The sequence below is a fragment of the Mustela nigripes genome, chromosome 15, assembly GCF_022355385.1.
Source record: "Mustela nigripes isolate SB6536 chromosome 15, MUSNIG.SB6536, whole genome shotgun sequence".
Taxonomy (NCBI): Eukaryota; Metazoa; Chordata; class Mammalia; order Carnivora; family Mustelidae; genus Mustela; species Mustela nigripes.
In genome coordinates, this window is record NC_081571.1 from 4,800,764 (window position 1) to 4,826,087 (window position 25,324).

Genomic DNA, 25,324 nt, shown 5'->3' on the forward strand with positions numbered 1-25,324 from the left:
TTAAACATTTCTTTGGGTTAAAAAGCTCAGAATGGAGCTGTTCAGAGCAGCTTGACCTCCCAACACAGGTAGGAAGGTTGGACAGAGTTTGCTCCATTTCAAGGGTGGGTGCTTTCTACCTGCTCCCACCTTACCCAGGAACCCTCACTCCTGGGTCCAAGCTCTTCACCAACAGCCTTCTCCCACTCGACTGTTAAGAGAGAACACAAATAACTGCACTCAATGCCAAGTCAACATAAAAAGCTATAAAGACAATTTCCTCTAAACGTCCAGAACATTCACTTTCTTGAGACTTCCCTCTTCCTGCTAAATAGCTACAGAGTAGCATAGGACTTGTATTTCAGAATTAAACATAGACCTGGATCGCCACTGAGCACTCCCTCCCAGTGAGTGGTGCCTTTTCTGCAGCTAGCCATGTAAAGGACGCTGGAGTAAATGTTAACAAGAACAATGGGTCAAAGAGGTTTCTACACATATTCTAAGGCAAACATACAGCCATGTTTGGGATTTCTTTGCTGAAGAAAATGGTTTTCTTGGTGTTTCTTTAATTTACTCTTTCATAAATTAAAAAAAAAAAACAACACTCCACATTTCCTCACTTTGTAGATTCTTTTTAAAGCAGGGATAGGAGCAAACAGAGAATTTTCCATAAATCTCATCACTGTTAATAACTATATCTGATGGATTTTTAAGAAGTTTCCAGAAGGATCAGGTTCCAACCTTCTATTCCTTCTGTGGTTCAAGCCTGCCTGCACAGTATTTCTTGTACCTGCTCCTCCTTTTCATGTCTTTGAATGCTTATTACTTTATGCCCAACCACACTGGAGGCTTTTACTGATGTTCTGTTACCTATCTGGCACTTGAGATTTGTCACAGGCAGCTAAGCTGAGTCAGAAATGTTCTGGGCCTTACTAAGACAGATACCTAAGGAATAGGTCAAGCACAACAGGGAATGACTTCAAGGATGAGGGCCCAGAGAGGAGGGAATAACCCTTCTGGTAGGGTTTCTTCTCAGTAACTGAAAAGAATGGAATGCTACCAACAAAAACAGTGATTCACGCAGAGTATTTGGGAAAGAAGATGAGTTTGATTTTGGAGGTCGGTTTTGATGTGTCTTCAAGATATACAGGTAACGTAGACAGCTTGAGAAACAGCCAGAATTTCAGAACAAAGGTTCTAAAAACAGCATGTCCCTTGACAGCCCACATGGCACCTTGATGCTCAGTGTTTGCATCATGGATGGGAACATGTATAGCAGAGAATGTTCTGCCTGCTACTTGGGGAACTTTCAAGGTCAAATGTATTTTATATTTAAGCAGTAAATACATTTATGTTTCTGGGTCTTTTCTGTATTACGTATGTTTTCTATTCTGGAATCCTTTGTTATTTCATATTACAAAGAAAGCTGAGATCTGGTTTTGAATAGGGGCAAATTAGAGCCCCATGCTTTGCTAAGGTGAATTAACTGTACTGATACCACATGAACTTGCCTTTGAGTTACTTTTCCAATCAATAGCTACCATCTATTATGAGATTTTGCTTAAGACCTGTCCCTCTGGTAGGATTCCCTAACTGGTACTCTTGTGGAAATGATGACTCACCATCCACATAACTCCACGAGCTCAGAGTTGGCTTTTATAGGATGTCTCCCACGTGTCACTCTACCGGGGATCACTTCCCCACCCCAAAGAACCGCTGTAGGGATAAAATGTTTAAAAACAGGAACACAATGCATGCGAAAGTACAATTAACCACAGACCAAGGCAGTCTATGCTGATGCCTCCAAAGCTCATAAAGGCACAATTTTTCATGATCTTTCTTGTGTGTGGATAACACAGAGAAATGTACTGGAGGACGCTCACAGTTGCTAAATGATCTTACTCAAAAGATGGAGATTAAGTAATGTATCAACTTACGAACGGACTAAAGGCCCACCACTGCTTGTGCCTAGTTGTTTCACCCACATTTTAAATCTAAAATCAAATTTGAGTCATGATTAGATGAACACATGGATGGAATATTTACCTCATTCCTCCCTGCCACCACCACACAGTTTAATACCAAGTTCTATCAATGAATATTCCAGAACATCTCTATCTTTCCTCACCATCCTATCCCTATCCACCCCAAGGCAAGTCCTTGTCTTTCTAGGTCTGATGTTTTAAAATTACATCATATTCTATTTCATCGTCTAACTGTCCATGGACACTGGCCTCCTCAAGCAGAAAGACAGTATATGATTTAAGGTTCTGTGGCCTGTGTGGGTCATGTGACCATGCAACACTCTTTTGGTGTCTATGTATGCATCCAAGAGTCTGCAGGAAATAAGCATGTTCCCCTGAAGACTTGTCTAAACTGGGAAAGGCAGTGGATGAGGAGCCAAAGAAGCTCCCTCTAGTCCTGCACCTGCCAGCAACCTGCTCTGCGACACTGGACAAGTCGTCAAGCCTGCCTGCCTCGCTAGCCTGTCACCTCATAGGACACGTTTTTTTGTTTTTGTTTTTTAATTTTATTTTTTATAAACATATTTTTATCCTCCAGGGTACAGGTCTGTGAATCACCAGGTTTACACACTTCACAGCACTCCCCATAGCACATACCCTCCCCAATGTCCATAACCCCACCCCCTTCTCCCAAACCCCCTCCCCCCAGCAACCCTCAGTTTGTTTTGTGAGATTAAGAGTCACTTATGGTTTGTCTCCCTCCCAATCCCATCTTGTTTCATTGATTCTTCTCCTACCCCTTTAACCCCCCATGTTGCATCTCCACGTCCTCATATCAGGGAGATCATATGACAGTGGACACGGTTCTTTTTAAACTGAAAAGTGCCACATACATGTTGAGCACTACTGTTATTAATATTTTCTCTCAGTCACTTCTCCCAAATCAGACTAAATCCGATACAATTTTTGACTATACAAATTGCTCCCTGTGTGTCCCAGAGACATTTTCCGAATTTGCTTCCATCAGCCAAGCATTTCTTCAAGTTGGGAGAATACTTTAAATTTGGCTCTGTTGTGAATATTAAACTTTTTGTAAATTTTAAATTATTAAAATTAGCATACTGCCTACTTTAAAAAGTTTGGAACTAGAAGAAGAATGGAGAAAAATAAAAAGCCAATATCCCAACACTAAAGATAACCACATTAACACTTTAGTCATTATCCTATAGTTCTTTTTAGGGTTTCTATATTCATAAGTACTTTAATTGGATGTTTGCAAACTGGTGGTATATCATAACTACAGGAGAGAATTTTTCCCAGAGAGACTGCTGTGCACTTATGGGCTTATTCCCAACATAAGGAAAAGCATTCAGAGTAAAATAACTTGCTATTATGATTTATCCAGCTGTTATTGTGAAAAGAGGCAATGACCCCTCTGCATTCTTAGAAGCTCCATAGAGATTTCCTTTCCTTTGATGCTTGGTCTAAATTACTTTTTCTTTTAGCCACTTTTAAAGAAATGTACAAAGCTGGGATGTTTCCTGAGCCCTTATATATCTGAGAATGCCATTTTGTATCTCAACCTTTACTTCTCAAAACTACCTTTTTCATTGTCTTGCGGCATTTAATGGAGATACACAATTGCTTGGAATACCATAATTTTTGTTCCTTTATGTGTAGACCTATTATTTCCAGCTGTATGGTTTTAGCAGTTACTTCCCACTTTTGTGAAAATGTCATTGATAGGTACTCCAGAATAGGGGGTGCGGGTCCTATAATCAAAGGTTTGGGAAATATTGGTGCCTATATGCAAATGCTAGGAATGTTCTGTAATTGTAGGATTGCTAACCTTCAACACTCAGCATTTCCCAAATGTAATCCACAACAGGACCCTTCTGAGCTCACAGAACACTAAGTGCCAGTTCCCAGGAAGTGTTCTGCAAAGCCCAATCTGGAATAGGTTGGCTTATAATATTAATTATATTTATAATTAAGCTCTCAAAAGAAAAGGCAGATCGTGTCTAGGCAAGGGTCTCTTTTCACTGTTTTCTTTGTTTTGGTCTGGAAAGCAGGTTTCTTTTTTTCTTTCTAAAAATTGTTATAAAATATACATTAAGTACAATTTAATATTTTAAGCAATTTGAAGGGTGAAGTTCAATGGGATTAGTACATTCACGCTACTGGGCAACCATCAAACATTCCCTTTTAAACTGCACCCTCGTTTTTTTCTCTTGGAAGTTTCCTTCAATTCACTGGATAGCACGTTCTCAGCAGAGCACCTACAATGTGCTAGATGCTGTTTAGAGTACCGGGAATACAGGAGGACACAAGAATCGATTTTCTGTGATTGTCTTTGATCCACCTTCGTCCTCAGGAATTCTATCACCCAGAGGAGGCGGCTCTCACCACATCCCTTTGACCTGCATCCTGAGATGTTTCTCAAGTTTGATCTCAACAACTTTGCTCTCCTCTGCTTGGATAATTCTTTAAGCCACTAGACTAATGTTTCTGTTTGTTTGCATTTCTCCCTTCCTTAGTCCACCTATCTTCTTTTTTAGCTTATTCTGCTCACCCTTTTTTCTATGGCTTCATCGATAGTATGCTTTCTCGTCTCTCACTAAGAATACCAGAGAGGTCTTCTACGATGTGCTTTACTTCCTTTAACAAAGAATTTTCCAGATTATGATCTTTTAGGTGATCTCTCCCTTTCCTTTTTTCTGAAGAATGTTTGCACATAGGCTCCCCACGGATTTTTCTCCTCCTTCACCTCCAGCTGAAAAGGGACTGGTAAAGACTCAGAGGTTTCTTGCTGTTGGTGCGCCTGCGAGCTGGTCAGAGAACCTTTTCAGACGTACTTATGACGGACTGGCTGGTCAATGTCAATTTCTTCAAATCCGTTCCTGGAACAGAGCTAGCATTGCGCCATGCAGCTTTTCCTTGGCTCAGAGACTGAACGAATGAGGTGGAGTGCAGGCACAGCCACATTCCTCCCTGGGCACTAGTATTGGAGCTCTTCCTGCTGCCATCATCCTCCCAGGCCTTGCCCTCCCTTAGAGGGGGCTCTACCACCAGGCTTGCCCTACTTCCTGCCCAAGTATTCTCTGGGAGATGCCGTTTCTGAGAGTGGTCCCAGACTGAGAAATTCAAATGGGGAGCAGCTGGAACAGGGGTAAATGGCAGCCCCGTGGCTGAGGGGGAAGTACTGCCCAGGTGGTGGGCCAGCTGCTTGGCTCTGTGGCCAGTACTTGCTTTGGGTTTCTCAGTGCCAGCAGGAAGTGGGGACAGAATGAAAGGTCTGCCCCCCTTGCATCCAGGGGGATCCCGCACGCCTGCGTCACTGACATTTCTTCATCTGGTCTCATCTGTTTCTGGGCTTATAGAAATTCCTCCAGATCTCACGCATCGGCTGGACACATGTCCTAGTTGCAGGGATTTCAAATCTGGCCCTTTTGCACCATCTTTGGCCATTAAGGAGAAGTCGGAGAGGCTGTTAGCAGATGTCATTTTAAGCTAAAGTCTATAATTAAATTCGTGACTTTGATGGTGGGAAAACCCCATTGAAGAATTCCTTTCCTATTATTAACATGCAGTGATACAATATGCAAGAATGTAAAGCAGATGTGTTCAGGATAAAGTCAGACCCGGTCTGAATTCCCCTTTCTTCCTTTATGCTGGATCTTGGCACATCCCTTGGTAATTGCACTCATCTTTGTGCATTTGTAATCGAGCCAGAAAAGCACGAGTTCAAGTCTTCTCAGTTCTAAGTCCATCTGTGGAGCCTAAGCACTCAGAGCAACGCAGTGCAGTCAACTATAAGCACTCTGGAAACCGTACTTGCTCCAAGCACATTTTCCAACGGTCATCGTTCAAAAGGACTATATTGTGTAACTCTCCTGAAGACTGTTTCAAACTAAAATAAGTTTGCTTATAATTAAGTCCCTAATTTAACCAATTAGAGATTGATGCAAGGGGAAAAGTTCAACAGGAGACTGGTTGGCTTAAGGAAGTGCCCATACCTTGAACTTAAGAATACGAGGCTCTAGTTTTTATTAGCTCACTGAGTAGATTTCCATTATGTTCAAAAACCTGCCAAACAGGCTAAAAGCCAGCATCATTAAAACAAATTATTTATTCCAAGTTCCATCAGTTTAAGGGTTTTCAGAAGTCATTACAGAAGTGAATACTGAAGTCAGAAATGAGTGTTCACAGCTGTAGCATTTACAACAAAATTCATTATCTACACAACCTCGGTCTGAAAGAGATAAGGTGCTTCCATCATTCAGAATCCATGAGAAAAGTTTCGAAGTCCAGATCCAAGTCAGAAACAAGGGCACTTACAAAGTCATCAATAGAAGGACACTTCTGAAGCATACCTGCAAACAAAGAAAAGATCAGCCAGCACATCCACCTGCAGACAATAAAGAGAGACAAAGACACTGTACACGAGGGGAATATTCTGGCTTTTTGAAATGAGACCTTGTAAGAACTGCCTATGTAAACATTATAAAAAATCATGAGTGAAAAAAAATTCTTGGGCAGTGTGTGGACCTTGTGGCTATTTATGATTTTAATATATTTTTACTATCTAGTCAGCAATTAACATGAGATTTATGAGCAAATTCATTTCCCAAGAGTTTTTCTATTGCAGATATTTCTATATACTTAGAGTGATGTTAGAAGGCTGAATTTTTAGTCACCTTTGAGTGCATTGGTTCAGAACTTAATATGTTTAGTTGTTTATCAAGTTTTAGTATCAAGTTCCATATACTTTAAAATCAATCAAATGTTATTCTTTTGCAGAAATCTTGTATCAGAATCAAGGTATTGGCTTTCCTCCAGATTTTCCTATTTTGGAGAACTCCTAGGTTTGCAACTTTCTAAATGGGTAATAAGGAAGTCATTTAAAAACTCCAGTACTCAGATTTCCTCATATAGCATGTAAGGTGGCTATCAAGATAAAACAAGAAGATGTAGTAGAAAACAATGAGGCATCATGTCTAGCATATATTCATAGTTTAGTAAAAAGCTAAATCTATCTCTACTCTACTCCAAAGAAGCCGAATATTCAAGCAATCAACCTCTTGGCTTGACCTGTATTCTTGGCAGATAATCCTAACTCAAGGGTTGGATAGGGCTTTATACATTGGCATTAATCTGGGGGTGGATCCCATAAAACTCATTCTAACACAGAGACATTAAAAGATTGCCAGAGTCCTCTTTCTATCTCCATCTTTAATGCAGTTCCATATAATATATCTTGAGTATTTGCTGTGTATAAAGGATCAGTCCAGGTCAAAGATGAACAGACTAAGTCATAATATGCCTAACTGTAAAAGCTAAAATTATGAAGTGTGTCAAAGAAAACACCTCTGTGACTTTGAGGTAGGCAAAGGTTTCTTAGGACAAGAAAGTAATAACCATAAAAGAAAAAAATTGCAGTATTAGATTTCATCAAAATAAGAAACTTCAATTCTTTAAAAGAAAATAAATAGGTAAGTGGCAGAAAGGGAGAAAATACTCAACATAATATATATCTCACACTGGATTGGTATCCAAAATAAAGGACTCCTTCAACTGAACATAAAAAGAATTTTTAAAAAATTCCAGTAGAAAAAGATTCCAGTAGACCTTTCACAAAAGAAGACAACCAAGTAAACACAACAGGCACTAAGAAGATACAATATCATTGTCATCTGGGGAAAGAAAACTGAAACCACAATGAAACACCACAACACACCCACCAGAGTGGCTAAAATTACAAAGGCCAAATATAGGGAAGGTTGTGGGCCAACCTGCATTGTCACATGGAGTGGTGGAGGGTGAAATGGTATAACCACTTTGGAAAAAGATCTAGTGGTTTCTTATAAAACTAAGCACACAGCTACCCTATGACCCCACAACTTCCTCCTAGGTATTGACCTGAGAAAAGTGAAACAAAACAAAACAAAAAAGGACTTTACAACCCTAAACTGGAAACAACACAAGTTTCCATCAACAGGATATAGATAAACATACACGGTATATTCGGAAAATGGAGTATCAGCGACAAAAAGGAACAACCCACTGATAACGTGCAACAACCTGGGTGAATCTCAAGAGGCTTACACAAAGGAGTACCTCCTGTTTGATTTCATCTATAGGAAACCCAAAAGTGGGCCCAACTAATCCATGCTGAAAAAACATCAAAACCGTGGATGCTCTCAGGAGTGGAGATGACAGTCTACTGAGAAGGGACGCAAGCCAACTTTCTGATGTGATGGTAAATGTTCTATACCTGCATAGTGATTGGTATTAAGGTACATATTTGCATCAGAATTCATTAAATGGTACATTAAAGATTTATGCATTTCACTGTATATAAATTTTATCTGAAAAGGAAAAGTAAAGAAATATGCATATTAAAAATGTCTGGAGTAAAATGTACTGCCATGTGACACGTGCTGTGAAAAATTACATATATATACATATATAATACGTACAGAGTGGATTCATGGACTGACAGAGGAATGGATGGCTGGAGGTGTGATAAGACAACAAAATGTTATTGTAGAATCTAAATGGCAAATATATGAGTGTCTACTGTACTATTCATTCAACTTTTCTCAATCTATGAAAATGTTCAGCATAAAACATTTGGGAAAAAATCAACTGTGGGTGTTAACAGTGTATAAAGTGCCATCAGTGGAGAAGAGAGGGTGTAGGATGAATTCTGATGAGAGATTCAGAAGGCTTTAGGGAGAGTTGGGATCTTAGTAGAAACCTGAAGGATAGAGAAGATTCGGGTTCAAATTAGGGACCTCTCCTAGGTAGAGAGGATCCCGCAGGAAGGTACTGAAGCAGGAGAAGGCAGAATGTAAATGGAACATGAAGTGGTCTGGGGCGGGCTGGAGGAAGGCTGGAGGAGGCTCTGGGAGACATGTTTTTCGAAGACTCGAAGGGTTGGAACTAGAGTGACCAGGATGGGAAGGTAACTGAGCCAGAGCGCTAGAGGAAAACCAGACCTTGTCACATTTAGGTGCCTGGGGGTGCTCCACATACAGGCCACCAGGCCTCAGCCAGCAGTGAGAACAGAGAGCTCAGGGGCAGGACCAGGACAGGACACACAAACACAGTCATTCCCAGCGGTAAGAGGGACTGTGTGGGAAACTGCCCAAGGACTGGCTTGTGTGGTGGACATAAAAACAGCAGAATCGAAGCACAAAAACAAAATCCAAGCACATTTGTAAGCCACTAACCAGACCTGGAGTAGTTAAGAACAATAAGAATATCATGATTGTAATTTCAACTTTGGACCGAAATATTTTCACCCTCATTTAAGTTCAAATTCTAATATCTCCGTTCAGGAAATACCTGAGAAATAAGGAGCAGTTACTGAAAGACAATGTCATTGCTTTGTCTTTATTTACAATACAGAAGTTTGACACACAATTTTCTTTTTATAGTAAAATAATCTGTATGGGTGAAAGAAGGTCTTTCCTCTGATCCAGCTGTGTCACTAGGATAGAAATGTTCAGTCTTTGATGACGGCTAGTGCAGCACATTTCCCATTGGATCGTTAGGTGTAGGATATTGCGTAAGTAGAAGCAATCTGACTAATAAATCAGGTTTCATGCATTTCCTGCACACCAAGTTTCTTAATGTAAGGAACAGTTGTAGGGAAAACATTTAAACATGGCTTTCAATCAACTGTGTTAACCTATTACACCCTTTTCTTCCCTTTAGTATGTGAAACATTCTATAATTAAATAACTGGTCGTTTATAATTAAATGCCTGGAACTGTCAGAAGGTAAGACCCATCTATTCAGAGCCAACCGATTCAGTTAAGCATGGCCTCCTACCCCTTTGAAGTGGTTCACTTTAACTCGACAAACTGCCAACATAAATATGACCTTGCTCTGTCCTTCTCGGGACACAGACCTAACTAGCACACGTCCTCCAATATGCCATCCTCAACACGCCCTCATCTCAGAGAACGGCAATCACAGCTGTAGCAAAAGCTCCTGGTGTTTTTAAGTCCAATCTGGTCAGCAGTAAATGGTTTGGTAATTTTGGACATCATGTGACCGTGAAAAATGAAGGTCCCCAAAAGAGGAAATCAAGACCCAAAGGAGTAAAGAATAGCTCCCAAGGCAAGACTTCTCTTGGCATATTGTCATGGTATCCTTGCTTTAATTAGATTTAAATGTTCTGCAAGTGTCAACATGAACTAACTTCTACACAGAGAATTAAAAGAAAAATGCAGTGTTTTCAGGCAGTTTCCCAAGTCAGAAAAATTGAAATTAGCTTTTGTAAGTGTGTACCGTCAAAAAAATTCCAGGAATTCTGATCTTTTTAAGAAGCTGACAAAGATGTCCCTTTTGTCTTCAAGTCTTGATCTTAAAGGGTGATGATTGGACCTGCAGTTTCTTGGGAACCCCTGGGAGCCAGCTTGGGGGCCGTTAAGTCCAGAAGTGGGTGGAATTTACAAACATATTTCACTGTGGAAGTCGCCTAACTTGGGGGTGGGGGTGGAAAGACAGACTGATGTTGCCAAAAGGACTGAAATTGCACAACTGCAAGAAGTGTTGACAGCAATGTAAGAAAGACAAAACTGCATTAGGACAGACATTGTACATATTCGTTCATAAAAAGGGAAAGAGGGTAGTTGAACTTCACCTACTTGTCCTAGAGGAAGAGAGAATACATAATGAGTAGTTGAAGAATGATGATTTAATTTATTTTTCTCCTCATTTTACCTGAGAGGCAAATGGGCTAGTAAAAGTTGGTACAAGCCAGAACACTTTCATCTCCACTGCTCTGCTCAAACTGGCATGTTTCATAACCTTCACGTACGAGGGCAATTAGATGGGCCTGACTAAAATAAATTATGATATCAAAAGGTTTCCAAGACTGACTCCTGAAGCAGTAAGGGTTTCCAAATCGTGCTACGTGCTCTTCTTTCTACTGCCCTATTGGCACAGAGCTGGAAATAAAATAAAGCTAAAGATACCAAGCAGGAGGACCCCCGACAGCCGGTCTAGAAAGGATTTATGGGGAAAAAAGTGACAATGGCAGTTACCTGCTGAGCAATCACTGTGCACCAGGCACTGTGCTAAAACACACTTGTGAAAAACCTATTTCACAAGTAAGAAAACAGAGTGAAGCGGGGGATGGTCACACAACTCTTAGTTTTTGTTGAACCCTGGAAGGCTTGGTGCCAGAGCCCACGTTCCCAGAACACCGTGATATATATTATATTGCCTCAGGCCCTGGAATTTTGCAAAACAACACATTCTGAGAAGACGCATCTTTCAACATCAGCATCCCGGATATGACAAAACCCACCTGTGAGGAGATGTTCTGGGGGGGTGGGGGAGGGTCTGATAGCTTCCTGATGTCACCCATGGCTACATGGATCCAGCTTATTAACTGTCCCCCTCCTGCCTTGAAGACAGAGCAGGTGTTTTTGGTGCTACTGAGGACACTTGGCCCACAGTCACAAGGGCTGAACTGCGCATGGAGGTAGAGCACAGAGAACACAGGGAGTGAGCTCTGCTGAAGAGGCTGGGACCAGGAAAATGTCTCTTCCTCTCTGGGCATGAGGCTTGGCCATGCTCTGCTGCCACTGCAGCTGCGGGCATGATACGGGCAGAAAAAAAGTAGCGGGAGTTCTGCACGTAGGGAGGTTTCCTGGGTGGCCTCCAAGTGTCTGTGGTATCCCCTTGCAAACAGAAGCCCTTACACGTTTGAGGGGCTCCCAACTACGCCTATTTCTATGCTTTTACCAAGAATGGATTTTGCCAGTCCCAGGAGGAGTTGTGTATGTGTTCAAAGCTGCACATTCACGCCCTGTTAGTCTGTGGTCTGGAATCCATAATCTAACCAGACCACCATTTAAATATCAACGCATTCTTGGCGGGAACTGTTTAACCTCTTGAATGCCCGTCTGCATGTGCAACTAATACAGTTCGTTGAGAACATGACAGGACACCTGGTTGGCGGTGTGATTAAGCCTCTGAGACAAGCTGGCAGAGATGGACTCCTGTTGCGGCCCCTTTTACCAAGCACTACAGGAAATGACTAGGGCACTTAAAAACATTTTAAAAATTTTTTAAAGTTTTATTTATTTATTTAACAGAGAGAGACACAGAGAGAGAGGGAACACAAGCAAGGGGATTGGAAGAGGGAGAAGGAGGCTTCCCACAGAGCAGGGAGTTCGAAGCGGGCCTCCATCCCAGGACCCTGGGAGTATGACTGGAGCCAAAGGCAGACACTTAACCGACTGAGCCACCCGTTTGCCCCCAAAACATTAGGATTATTTTGAGCCTCGGAAGAGAAGTAGAATCGTTACATCTCCTTTTGGGGCCCATTTCCTATATTGCTCAACACCAAGCAAGGATGCCCAAGCTACGAAAACTGTGGCTGAATGTGACCAAAGTTTAGTGAAAGCAAAAAAGGGTGAAGTAACTAGAAATAAAATCTCTGTAAGGGTTTTTTTCCCTCCCTCCCTCCCTCACTGTGGACCAGAGTCCCTGAAGTCAATTGAAGGTAGGCAAAAGCATGACCTAATTATGTATTAGGAAGATACAGTATATGTACTATATATAAGAATGACCAAGAATCTGTTTTACGGAAATATATGTTCTAAGAGTGCAGTTCTCCGATGAACATCATGGGTATCACCTGGGAACCTGCCAGAAATACAAATGTTGGGTCTGGACCCTCAGACCTAAGGAATCAGGAACTGGAAGTGGGCTCATCAGTCAGGGACCCTGATGAAGTATGAGAACCACAGTCCAGATGGACATGTGGAAACTGACTGAAGTGGAAAATGAGATTGGGTTTCTCTCCATGGGCAACCATAACTTGAAAAGTATGGGGCAAGAAAGATGTATGAGTTTTCTATGTAACTGAACTAAAAAATATTTGTTTCTCAAGTGAAATGAGAAACAATCTTAGGAAACAAAAGCAGGATTTGTTTGGGACGCTGCTCAAAGTTATGATTACCAAGCCTCAAGAGAGAGGCCACAGCTGGCTGGAAAAGCACCTAAAAGGATCAAGTAGATTTGGCATGAAAATAGTCTGAAAATCTCTGGGCGGTGGAGGAGGCCAGGAGGGAAGCTGCCATAAGGCACAGAGCTGTGGGAGGAGCGCGACACCGTGACTGGCCTTGCGCGAGAGGTCGATCTCCCAGACGGGAGGTGTGCTTCAGGGGCTGGCGGCAGGGTTTTTATTGTGGAAAAGGAAGCAGAGTGTATTTTGCTTATGAGCAACTCCCTGGAAAACAGGGCTTTGTGTTTATCGATTGTTGACGCTCTTGTGAGGACGGCTCGGAACACATCGCAGAGGCTTCTTTCCTGTAGCAATTCTGACTGTTCTGAGCTTGAGAACTGTAATCAGACCTCAGTCGCTAGGGGCTCAGAAGGCCCAGCTGGGGCTCTTTCTCCAGGAAAAAGACCAGGAAGTCACTACAGGAACAAGTGGTCAGCAAGAATGCCATGAATTCTGGGAAAATGGGAGTCATCGTAGGATGGTTCATACGGAGGAGTGCTGGATGCTGCTGAGGCCGACTCCCCACAGACTTGGCAAGCTCCCTCCTTTAAGAGGTTCCGAAAGGATGCCCTTCCCCCACCCCCACTCCCTACCCCCCACCTCCGGCTGCCGAGCTCCATGCACCATGGCAGTGAGCAGAACCATAGCCATGCCCTACTCCATTTAAGATGGAAAGTCTGGGCAACTGGATGGCTCAGTGGGTTAAGTGTCTGCCTTTGGCTCAGGTCACGATCTCAGAGTCCTGGGATCCAGCCCCTCACTGGGCTCCTTGCTCAGTGGGGAGCCTGCTTCTCCCTCTGCCTCTGCCCCTCCCTTCTGCTTGTGCGCGTGTCGTGTGCTCTCTCTCTAATGAAGATCTTTTAAAAAAATTAAAAAAAAAAAAAAAGACAAAGTCTTTTCAAACATTTACAAAAATTTAATGTTCTGAGTACCTGTGTGCCAAGCACTGTGTGCTAAAGACATGAGGCACACATATGAGCGGAACATTATTTCTGTTCTTGACCAGCCCATTATTTGGGGAGAAAACCATAAAAATACATAATGTTAATGTAGAAGAAAGGTGTATATAAGGTACAGAATTGGTGCAAAGGAGAGTGATTGAGTTAGGGGCCCAACATGGCACCAGCGCCCTGAAGACTCTATTCATTCCTTCTCCCAAGACATGGGAAACTGCTCTTTCTGGGCCCTGCTGGGACTTCTCCCTTTGATTCTCCCTTTGATTCTGTGGCCACCTCCATATTGTTCCAAAACATTCTACTTTGGTATGCCTGACTTGGTTCTGTTTTTTTTTTTTTTTTTTTTTTCAAGAAGATTCTCCGTTGATAAAAAAGATCAGTTCACAAGTTATTAAAAGGGATTAAGTGACGCCTGGGGACACTGATATTTTTTTGTTTGATTAAGGATCAAGTTTCTAGACCCAGAGCTTAAACAGGTAAATTTTTTTTCATTTAGATAACTCTGTCTTTCCTCGGATTCATAAAATCTGAGTGATAGACAGCAAGCTTTATGTCCGATTTCCTCTCTCCAAGTTCATTGGGGAAAAAAGAAGGGTCTTTTCCTGGACAAAGAAGCTTCTTAGCAGATCTCCCATCACACTCCTACCACATCTGGCCAAGATGGTGAGGCAGAGGAATAAGTTGGGTTTCCTCTTTGTCCAGGAAAAGACCCATGGGTTTGTCTCAGTAGTTTTTTGGTCCTCCTGAAGCTGGTTCTTTCCTTGAAGAATCAAGGGGGGAAAAATCACCCTTACATTTGTGGGTTTCAAAGGTACAACGAAAGTTTGTGTACTGGATGTGTGTCCAGAACTGCCCAGGAGAGCTGAGGCCTGGGTATTGCATATTTGGGTCCCAGGTGGATACAGGCCTGCTAACTATGGGACTGGCTGGTGTTCAGAACCCCAAATGGCCATGGACAAATATCTCAGCAGTTCTGTTAAATCCAACGCTAAAAGCCAAACATGATTGTACATTTCCAGACACTGGTACTTGGTTTAAATTCTATCAGTCAAGTGTGTAATTAGGACCTACAGGCGTCAATTGTTTAGGGGGTCAGACTGGTGGACCAAGAAAAGCTATAGACTCCCAAAAAGAAATGTCCTGGGGACCTCCTACTGGGACCAGAGCCTGCTCCACCAAAACCAACCAGAGTCACTACCATGTGGTTTGAGAAACAGCCTTGGGGGCAATGTGTAGGTTAGGGTTTTAGGCTGAATGGAACATTATCTGGTTTGGCATACACAGCATTTTAGAACTTAAATTTCAGTGTAATTCTCCTTTTCTGACTACACAAAAGTTTTCCTTTGAAGGGGTGCCAAGGGGGAATGGAGAGGAAAGGTAAATTCTTCCTTTTCTAAACAGAACTTGAGATGTCTCTAAACAGGTTCTTATGGTACTGATGGTTAGAGCAAGGGTTTGGTGAGTGATTACCTGAGGTAACCAACTGCCTAAGAGACCTTAGCCAATTACTTCACTTCCTATACCTCGCTTCTGCTAAGAGCAATACGAATGAAGGTAAAGTGTTAGAGTGTAATCTAATGTTCGAAGATCATAAAACTGGCATAGTGTCATCTACTTTGCTTGATTGCTATAAGAATTAACAAAGATAGCACATTTAAGACAGAAAATATTCCATAACTGATAGCAGTAACAATCAGATCCAAAGGCTTATGAAAACCTACTTCCCAGTTCAGTGAGTTAAAGGATAAGGTTGTTTATTTACTTATTTATTTATTTGCACAAGTCGAATTCCAAAACATTGGTCTACGGTTAAGTCTTCAGGAAATGATCATCGAACACACAATCATAAGCTAATTATCCAGCTAACGAATCACTGTTTGCTTTACTTTTTTCTACTTTTTGCCATCTGCTTTTTAGCAAGGTGATGGGGAATGAGGAGGGCACATGTTGTGATGAGCACTGGGTGTTATACATAATGAATGCATCACTGAATGCTACATCAGAAACTAATGCTGTACTATACAGTGGCTAAATGAACATAATAAAAAAATAAATAAAAGAAGGAAACAAAAGATGCAACTAAAATCGATCTGTTTTTCTCCCTTATTAGTAGCTGTGAGAAAAGGTGTATCAAGAAGAGATCACTGGAACTGTGGGAAAGTTCTGGAAGTGGACAGTGGTGATGGTTACCCAGAACTGTGAATACTTGTGAATTGTGAAGGCCACGAAACACATATTTAAGAATGGTTGAAATGGTACATTTTATATCATAGATACTTCACCGCAATTATAAAAAAAAAAAAAATGAGGAAGAGGTCCCAAAGCACCAAGATAGAGCCTTTGCTCTGCCCAGATGGTCAGCAAGCTCTACTAACCTCCAGGATAACGGGGGATATGCCAAAGGGCAGATTCTCTCTCCAGATCTAGGAATGAGTGAAAAGGCACGTCTGTATATTCCCAACACCATTACCAGCTCTCAAAACCTATCATAAGAGTAAATAACTATTTTTTTTGTGCACTGAAATAATTATATGTGCCAAACACAGCTAGCCCGGTGAAGAATTACAGTACAAAGGCTGGCCTGGCAGCTTGAAAAGTCTAAAGTGAATTTTACGAGATCAGAACTCTCATTCCAGATTTGTCTCTCCCAAGCCTAGGGCAACTGTATTGCTCACCTTCTCCACTTTGAAGTTTTTCTCTGCTACAAGGCTGTGGTTTACCCACACCTTTTTCTAAAGGTGGATTCCCACTATCTACGATCAGTTCCTGGGAAAACCGGAGTATCAGCCAGAAAGTGAAATTCCTTTCTTCCTTTGAACTGAAAAAGCCCCGATTGCCCCCTAGGCTGGGTTACTATCTGTCTCTGGTCAGACACGAGGTTCTGTCTCTGAAGCCGCCAACTGGATGGAGCATCTGACCTTCCTGCAGGACAGAAGCTGATCCAGCCAGCTGAGCCCCACATACAAGTGATCTGTTTACAAATTGGTTTATTTGAACTTCGTTGTCAGATGTATAATTCCATTTAGAATTACACTTCTGGGTTACAAAACATTTTGCCTTTTGAAGCTCCATGTCTTCCTTAAACAAACACACCCACATACTAAACACGGACACACCCTCTTCAAAAATCAGTGCTTTTACAAAAGGGAGGTCTGAGCCTTGAGAACACAGGTGCTCCCTTCTCTTCCATCTCTTTCTTCCAAAAAGCTCTCAGCTATTTCAGAGGCCACGTTGAGTAAATACCCAAACAAGCCAAAGATTAGGGGTTCTATTGACTTGGCTATTATTCCCCGTTGCCATTTACCTCTATTATTGAAACTATGTCATAATCCTGGAGCCACTAAATTCTAAGTCTGGTTCCATGACATGCTTTCTTCATTTGTTCCTGCTATGCCATGCAAGAAAAGAAGGCTGCTGCCAATGAGTGTGTTGTAAAGTACCCCACCTTGCTGGGCATGCACGAGCTCTCATTCAACAAATCTGGTTTTGCCGCAGAACCACTTCATACATGTAAGTCAGCTGACACCTTATCAACACTAGTTAGCATACGCCAACATCCGTCCCCAGGACAGTTTGCTCTGGGAACCCAACAGTATCTTCCTTGAGCATCGGTGTATTTGTAACAAGCAATTCAGGTGCCAAACACTGTAAAAAGAGCAAGCGGGAAAATACGCGGAAGATGAGCACAACCATTTCTAAAGCCAAAGCTTCCTGGTATAAGCTGAAAAGTTTAAGAGATAAACAGAGCACCCTAAAGGTGAGTCATGGTTCCACCCGTTGCTCTGGTGTGACCCTGGGCAGTAAAGGACCCGAGCGCCGCAGGACCCTTGCAGAGCTGTCAAAGCGACGAAATCAGCACAGCACCTGGGGCAGCAAACACACTGCATGCGTGTTTCTAGAAGTAGTTTACTGTCACCCCTCTCGTGCTTCTTGTTGCTGCGGTTACTCGTGCCCCGCCACTCAGCTCCAGAAATATAAAAGCAGTAGAAGTTAGTCTTAACTTCTTAATAGCCCAAATAAAGTACTAGTTGTCTCAGGAAAATCAGCATGCGAGGCTACTGTGGTGTTTTCACAAAATTCCTATGCTAAAATGAAAAAAGCATGTGTACAGCACGGAAGAGGGACCAGAATTCCAGTTATTTAGAGGGTGTGATTTAAGATTTCGAGAATTTTTTAAATCTGTTTCCTTTAAACTGCTTGAAAGGAAAATGTAAGTGGAGTTTAGCCGTCCTCCTGACCCTATGGCTCAATCAAACTAAACGTACCTTTAGTTCTGTAAGGAGAAAGATTAAAAAGCAACATGTGTTACCTGACATCCTCTACCTTGTGTGATGAGGTAGAAAAAGAACTCAATAATGTTATTCAAATATTTGAGAGAACACTCTGAGATTAAGAAGCGATTATTCTATTTAAAAAAAAAAAAAAACTTTAATGTCAAGATGAACAATTAAGCAAAAGAAAATTAGGTTTTGGCTTGATCGTTCCTTGGTCTAGTTTCGTTATTAGTAATGTTACATAATAGTCAAAAGGAAAAAGTTTCTCTTACAGTTAGTTGAAAAGCCTCAAATAAACATTGGAAGATATCTTGTAAAGTGATCTTTCAGGAAACGATCCAGTTAAATCAAGAGACATCTTCCTGTCTCTACACTCTGGCAACATTTCAAACACGAGTCGGTTAGCAAACGCCAGTTTCAACTGTTCCACTGAAATCTGCTCTAAACCTCTGCAACTACTATTATTATTTTGCCTTTTATTGGTATGCTCCCTAGATGGAAATGCACCAGTGTCCCTCAGCACCCAGTCTTGCCCAGGAAACTCAGGGCTTCTAATTTGCTCCGCACTTGAAGCTTGATGCCTCCGGGTATCAAGCTAAGAAACTAGATCAAGAGCTTTGGGGAAACACCATCTGCTTTTCCAACCTGTTTTTAGCCTCCTACCAACAGCAAACATTTGTAACCGCATGTTAAGAACACCATCTATAATGATCATCTTTAAAGAAGGTTTTATAACATTTCCATTAAGCAATCAAAAAGAGCTGGAAGAATATTATCTGTGTTCCTTTAGAACATAGTTACAGTAGATAGAATCTGAAAATGGAATTGCTGGTGTCCTTCTTGGAATGAGTCCACTACAAGTTATTTACTTGGGAACAAAAAGGCTCTCACATCTCAAATAAAGCCAAACTCCGAGACATTATCTCAGATGACTACACAAATGGAGAGGGCCCCATGACATTTACACGGCAAGTAGAAAATGACAGCTTCCTGGGATTCAGAGAAGATGACCAAAGTGGGCAACTCTCACTAAAAGTAAATAGCCACAAAAAACTGTATCAAGAGTCCACAGCTCCATGAGGGCAGGGGAGGAATGTTGTGAGCTGGCAGAGGCAGTGGGCACCCCAAGGGCTTGGAAGTTATGATGGCCTGGGTCAAATCCTGACAAGGCCATTTAAAAGCTTGGCACACAGAGTAACTCAGTTTCTCTAGGCTTTACTCCCCCTGCATGTGAAATGGGAACAACACCATACAGCACATGAATGTTGCAGTGTGCCTTACAGACATTGTCTGTGTCCACATCTAACACACTTTTTTCTTTGGAAGGTTTTATTTATTTATTTGACACAGAGAGAGAATTCTCACAGGTGTGTGCACAAGCAGGGGGTGGGGCAGAGGGAGAAACAGGCTCCCTGCTCTCTCCGATGTGGGGCTCCATCCCAGGACCCTGGGACCATGACCTGAGCAGAAGGTAGAGGCTTAAGCAGCTGAGCAACCGAGGAGCCCCCGCATCTAACACACTTCCTTTGTGACTTCCGTTATGTCATTGTCTCTTGACCTTTTTTGCAAAACAAATCTCCTTCCTGCACGCTACCTGAAATCATTTGAGCAGGAACTTGTGGCACCCAGGACTTAATAAGAGTGCTCTACTCTGAGCACTGGTGAACATGCAGTGCCATGGCCTTTTGTCTAAAGGGGTTCTTGACCCTTCCCTTCCAGCCAGTTGTTTGACAAGCAATACTTTTTCGCAAGCAAGGCATTGTACTGAAATGAAAAGTGCCATCTAGGTATATGTATGTGTATACATACACACACACGGAGTACACACTGACAGGTTAAAAGTGAAAATTCTAAAAAAAAAAAAAAAAAAAAAAAAGTTAAAATTCCTTTTAAAAGTTACTTCTCCACAGGCTTTTCTTCCTCTTTACTAGCAAAAATTATGTTGTTGAATTTAGTCAGTGCAACACTGACAATGAAATAGAAAAAAAAATCCAGGGATAGTAGATGCTTCTGGATTAAGTTTTACAGAAGAAAAAAATCTGTCATTTCCTGATAAAGGCTGACTTCCTTTAACTGGTGTGAAGAAATCAATATGCCATGTAGTTTCTATCACCCTACAGTGTAAAAATTATACAAAAGCACATCAGTGTCTAGTATGATCATATGCAGTTATCTGTTTGATGTGTTTGAGCATAGGAATTACTTATTCCCAATCCTCCAAAGGTTATTTATTTAGAAGTTATAACAAAAACAAAAACAAACAAAAACAAAAAAACCTGCCGCTCTTTCCATAAAGGCATTCCACTTGTAAGACCCACATCTTTTCTCTTTTGTTTATCTGTATCATTGAAATACTGACCTTGTATTTTAGAAGCAAAGAGCCTCTGAGTGGCTCTTCCAAGGACAGGTGTCTCTGATCATTACCGAATACTACTTTTCCCTGGGATTAGACTGGGTATGTTTTGGTTAGAGCATCTGAGGAAATCAGGCTGCAGATTCCCAGATGTGGTACCCATTAACATAACAGGTATGTAGAGAGCTTTCTGGAGGGTCAACATCCTGTCATATTTACTTAGGTCCATACTGTCATCATACCCTCCTCCAGGCTGCCTCACCTACTTGTCAGTGCCCAGTGTGCAGGTGGCCGGCTGGGGGGCAGGAGTGGCTGAAACCCAGGAGCCTTGCAGGTCCCCAGCCTGTGTTCCAGTGGAGGCTGCAAGCCACCAAGTGGCTACCTTTCTGCAATTCTACCTCCCAGAGAGGGCTCCCTTTTGTAAATCTGACTGGATGCTATACCCCTCACATAAATGTGGGAGCTCTACATTATTCCTTTTTATTTCTGTGTCCCTGAAATGTCTGGTTAGTAGCATTCAATAAACATACACTAAAATTAAATGAATTAACGTCATCAACAGCTAACAATGTCTTTTTTATTCCATCACATTATTTACCAGTCCCTAACCTAAGGATATTAAGGTGCTACGTCTGAACAAAAGACAGAATTCAGGACATCTCCTTCCGTCTTAGGCAAAGGCGGAAGCAAATGGTCCCAGAAGTCAACACACGAAAGGCAGCCGGCAGGAGGAAGAGACGTCAGAGGGAGGTGGTGTCGAAGGTCAAGGCCTCAGGAACCACCTGACCCCAGGGAGAGTTTTACTTAGAGTTGATCCTACTTTAATGAAGCCCCAAGAGTTGACTCACCTCCTTTAACAAAGCCCACTACATATTGCCATGAATCAAGTTGCAGAACTGATCTCTGACCTCCCACAGCAGGGAAAGCATTTTCCACTTTAACGCCTGTTTCTTAAGTAACTATTCATTCACCACACTGACATGGCCTTGCGTTATAGGAATTCTGAAACACAAGGAATGATCCATTTTATTCTATCTTGCAGAACACTGGTTATGTACAGTGTAGTAAATACAGGTGTTGTTTAGAGGAAAAGCTCCACCAAGAACACAAAATATGTTGGGTAGCGAAATGCACGGTGTTCACTTATGAGCTGTGGCTCCCGTCTACCTGCTGATGAAGCCTCTTAAATCAGAAACAGATGGAGCCAGAGAAGCTGGGGTCCCAGTGTGGGTGTGGTGGGGAAGCTAGAACGAGAGGCAGGAGGACCAGACACAATGCCACAAAATCAGAGAAGATGGGAGACACAGAACAGGCAGGTGACAAGCAGAACACGTGCACTGTATATATTTTTTCTTTTACATTAGAAAGGAGCTTTGCAAAAATATCTGGGCCCACGAAACCTTTGGATGTATTGATGTGACAGAAAACTTCTCAGACAAGGGGAATAAAAACCTCTTCCAATAATCACCAGTTTTTTATGGCACAAGAAATATTTCACCTTTTAAGTGTATTTCATATTTACGTACTCGCTCGTTTAACATGTTTACTGACTGCCTGTTGCAGGCACTGCGCACGAGGCGGTACACCGAACAGCACCCCTCCTGTCCAGGAGCTTACAATTTTTTGGAGAGCACAGACCACAGGCCAATAAATGAAACAATACAGCTTCCATTATGTCAGGAAGTAAATATGTGCTAGGAAAAAACCAAAACAAAGCAGAGTAAGAAGCTAGAGGTGCCAGGGAATGCCTGGAAATAAAGATGATCTATATTTCTTAACATCTGAGCAACCCAACCAAAGTCATCTGATTTACCTCGAACAGCATAGTTCTGCATGGCAGGCTAGTAGTTTTAAGTCATCTTATCTTTTAATATTTGAAATAATTGAGGGGCTGCCTCACAAGTCACAAATGTAAAATACCCTGCAGGGCGGGCCCTCATATGCCACAGGGCACGTCTGTGAGCAAGTTCTGGTATTTATTTACCGGAGCCCCTCCACGCCCAGGGGGCACAGATGTCGGCTAAGTCGGGCAGAAGCTGTTCTGTGCTTATCTCGCCCTTGAAAATCCCACTTAATTAGAAGAATAAGAAGCAAAACAGCACTTTCAAAAAGCGGACAAACTCAGGAATAACCATCCAAAGCCTGCGTGCATTTATTATTCTCATACGGGGTTAGGTCTGCCAGCTTTGCGCCATACGTGGCAAGATTCGGGGATTAACCAGATGACACGATTAAACGTTAACCTCATGTTTTTAAACCACAAGAAATAACTACAACCAATGGGTCGTCCATTAACCAGTGGAAATTGCCTTTTCTCTTGAAGTCACTGCATATGCTTTGTGACAATTGGGAAAATCAATCAACCTGGTGTTGAACAATGACAGTTTATGTAACTTTCTTACTTTTATTTTTTTTATTTTTTATTTTTGTAGCTTTCTTACTTTTAAACATCAGCTGTACTTCTGCTGACAGACAAGACTTGCTGCTCCTTGCCTGCTATCATGATCGTACTGTACAAATAACACCAACAGTAAAGCCCGTTTGGCCTATTAGGTTAGTAATCAGCTTATCAAAAAAATAAGTAAAAGTATCAATTGTCATTACCTAAAGACAAGACCTCAATCTTTTCAAGCAGACAGGATTTTTTGAGTCCATTTTAATACTTGTGTCATCCTGTCAATGAGAGCTATCTCAAAGTGGAACGAATCTGCCTTGTGACAAAGTGGGTTTCCCATCATTGCAACTGTCTGGGAAGAAGGGCTTCCAGAAGCTAATCAGTACCAGTATCAGTACCTTCAGTAACTCTGGAATCGAAACCCCTTGACTCGGGAGCTTCTTGAGCTGAATTCCATACGGGGGCTGATCTGTTTTAGGGCAATGAATCCACTTGTTGGCTCCAGGTTTCTCTCATACTCTTCCTAATACATCACACTTTACTTGGCCACTGCTCCGTGGCTCTGATCAGTAGGTCCCCGAGGCACTCAAGAGCACGACCACCTCTGCCACAACAAACGGAGGGACTGGGGAGTCATCTTTGACATCCCTCCTGCCTACTCCCTTCCACGCAGAATCGATTCCAAGCCCAGCTGCTCTTCCTTCATAAACAGTCTTCAATCAGAAAACCTCTTCTCATCCCAACTGCCTACTCTCCTGGGCTGGTCGCCCTCATCTCTCACCAGGATTACTGCAAGGAGCAACAAGCAGCCTATTCAAATCAGGCTTACCACAGTCCCTCCTCAGCAGGCAGTGGATACTGTAAACCATAAATCTGATCTTGTCACTACCTGCCTTGGAAATACTCTCCGTGCGTTCTCATGGCCCTCAGAATAAATGCGTGGAAATGTAGGAAATGGAGTTGGGGGGTGGGGCCAGGAGGCAAACCACAGATGGCGGTGTCATTACCAGAAATCTTACCAGCGACGCTTTTTTTGTTTTTATACTGACAATTTAAAAGATAGTTTTATATTTACTGAAGAACAGTGAGGACAGAGAGTTCCCATGCAGCACACCCCGTCAGTCCATCCATCTCCTCTGGTGTTAATAGCTTCCCTTGGTTGGGCACACAAGTCACAATTAGTTAACCAGTATTCATTGGTTAACCAATTTGTCACAACAGTAACCAGTATTACTGATAATTGAAGTCATACTTTATTCACATTTCCTTAGTTTTTATCTAACGCCCTTGTTCAGCTCTAAGGTCCCATCCAGGACACCACTCAGCATGTAGCTGTCTGTCACACTTCCTTAGGTTTCTCTGGACCTTGAACATTTCTCTGATTCCCTGAACTTGACAGTTTTGAGGTGTACTGTTCAGGTACTTTGCACTGTGTCCCTCAGTTTGGGTTATGGGTTTGGGAAGGAAGACCACAGAGGTGAAGTCCCCTTCTCAGCATGTCCTATCGTGGGTATATCCTACTACCATGGCTTCACAGCTGAGGCTGACCTTGAACACCCAACTGAGGAAGTATTTCTCAGTTTCTCCTCTACAAAAATTACTGTAACTGTTCCCCACCCCCTTCCGTATTGGATTCCTTTGGAAGGAAGTCACTCTGTACAGCCCACACTTAAAGGTGGGGAGTCACGCTCCACTTCCTTGAGGGAGGACTAACGATACAAATTATTTGAAATTCTTTTGCATGGGAGATGGATTTGTTTATTTCCCCATTTATTTATTTATTCGTTCAATTATTTATATAAGTATGGACTCACATACATAAATTTTATACTTTGTGCTATATTCCAATAATTGCCTTATTTGGTTGTGCAAATTGTTATGGCTTTGGCCACTGGGAACTCTTTTAGTGGGCATCTGTCTCCCTTTGACATACACACCCATCCTCATGTGTGTTTCTTATTTCCAGAAGTTCCTGGCTCACACTGTTACACTCAGCCCTAGAATCAACCATCCAAAGAGCTCTGGTTCCTTTTAATGGCGAAATGGTGTGAAAGCAAAAGCCAAGTGGTAGGTGTGCTCACTATGACCAGGACCCAGAAGGTTTTTAAAGAAAACAGTAATTATTTAAAAAAAAAAAGTAGTTATCACTGTTGATATTAATCTCCCTGAGGTTCAGCAGGGATGATCTCTTGGAATATAAACCACGATCCTCTGGTTTATTTCTTGGAGAAAAATAACACGTAATAATTTAGACCAGATGATACAGGATAATTATTGCAAAAATGAATGTGTTTTGAAAACCATAAAGCTCTGCAGAAATGTAAGGTATTATGATTTTAATCAGCTTAAGGTAAGGCCCTGTGGGCTTCTA

General features: G+C 42.0%; 1 protein-coding gene across 1 annotated transcript in view; it reads right to left on the reverse strand.

Annotated features, from left to right (window-relative positions):
- Positions 1–6,054: 6,054 nt before the first annotated feature.
- MIPEP (mitochondrial intermediate peptidase) overlaps positions 6,055–25,324 on the reverse strand; it is a 168,516-nt gene continuing 149,246 nt past the window's right edge. The window contains exon 19 of the mRNA XM_059377516.1: positions 6,055–6,316. Coding sequence (XP_059233499.1) covers positions 6,219–6,316 — 98 coding nt within the window. The 3' untranslated portion in view covers positions 6,055–6,218. The remainder of the gene's footprint in view (positions 6,317–25,324) is intronic.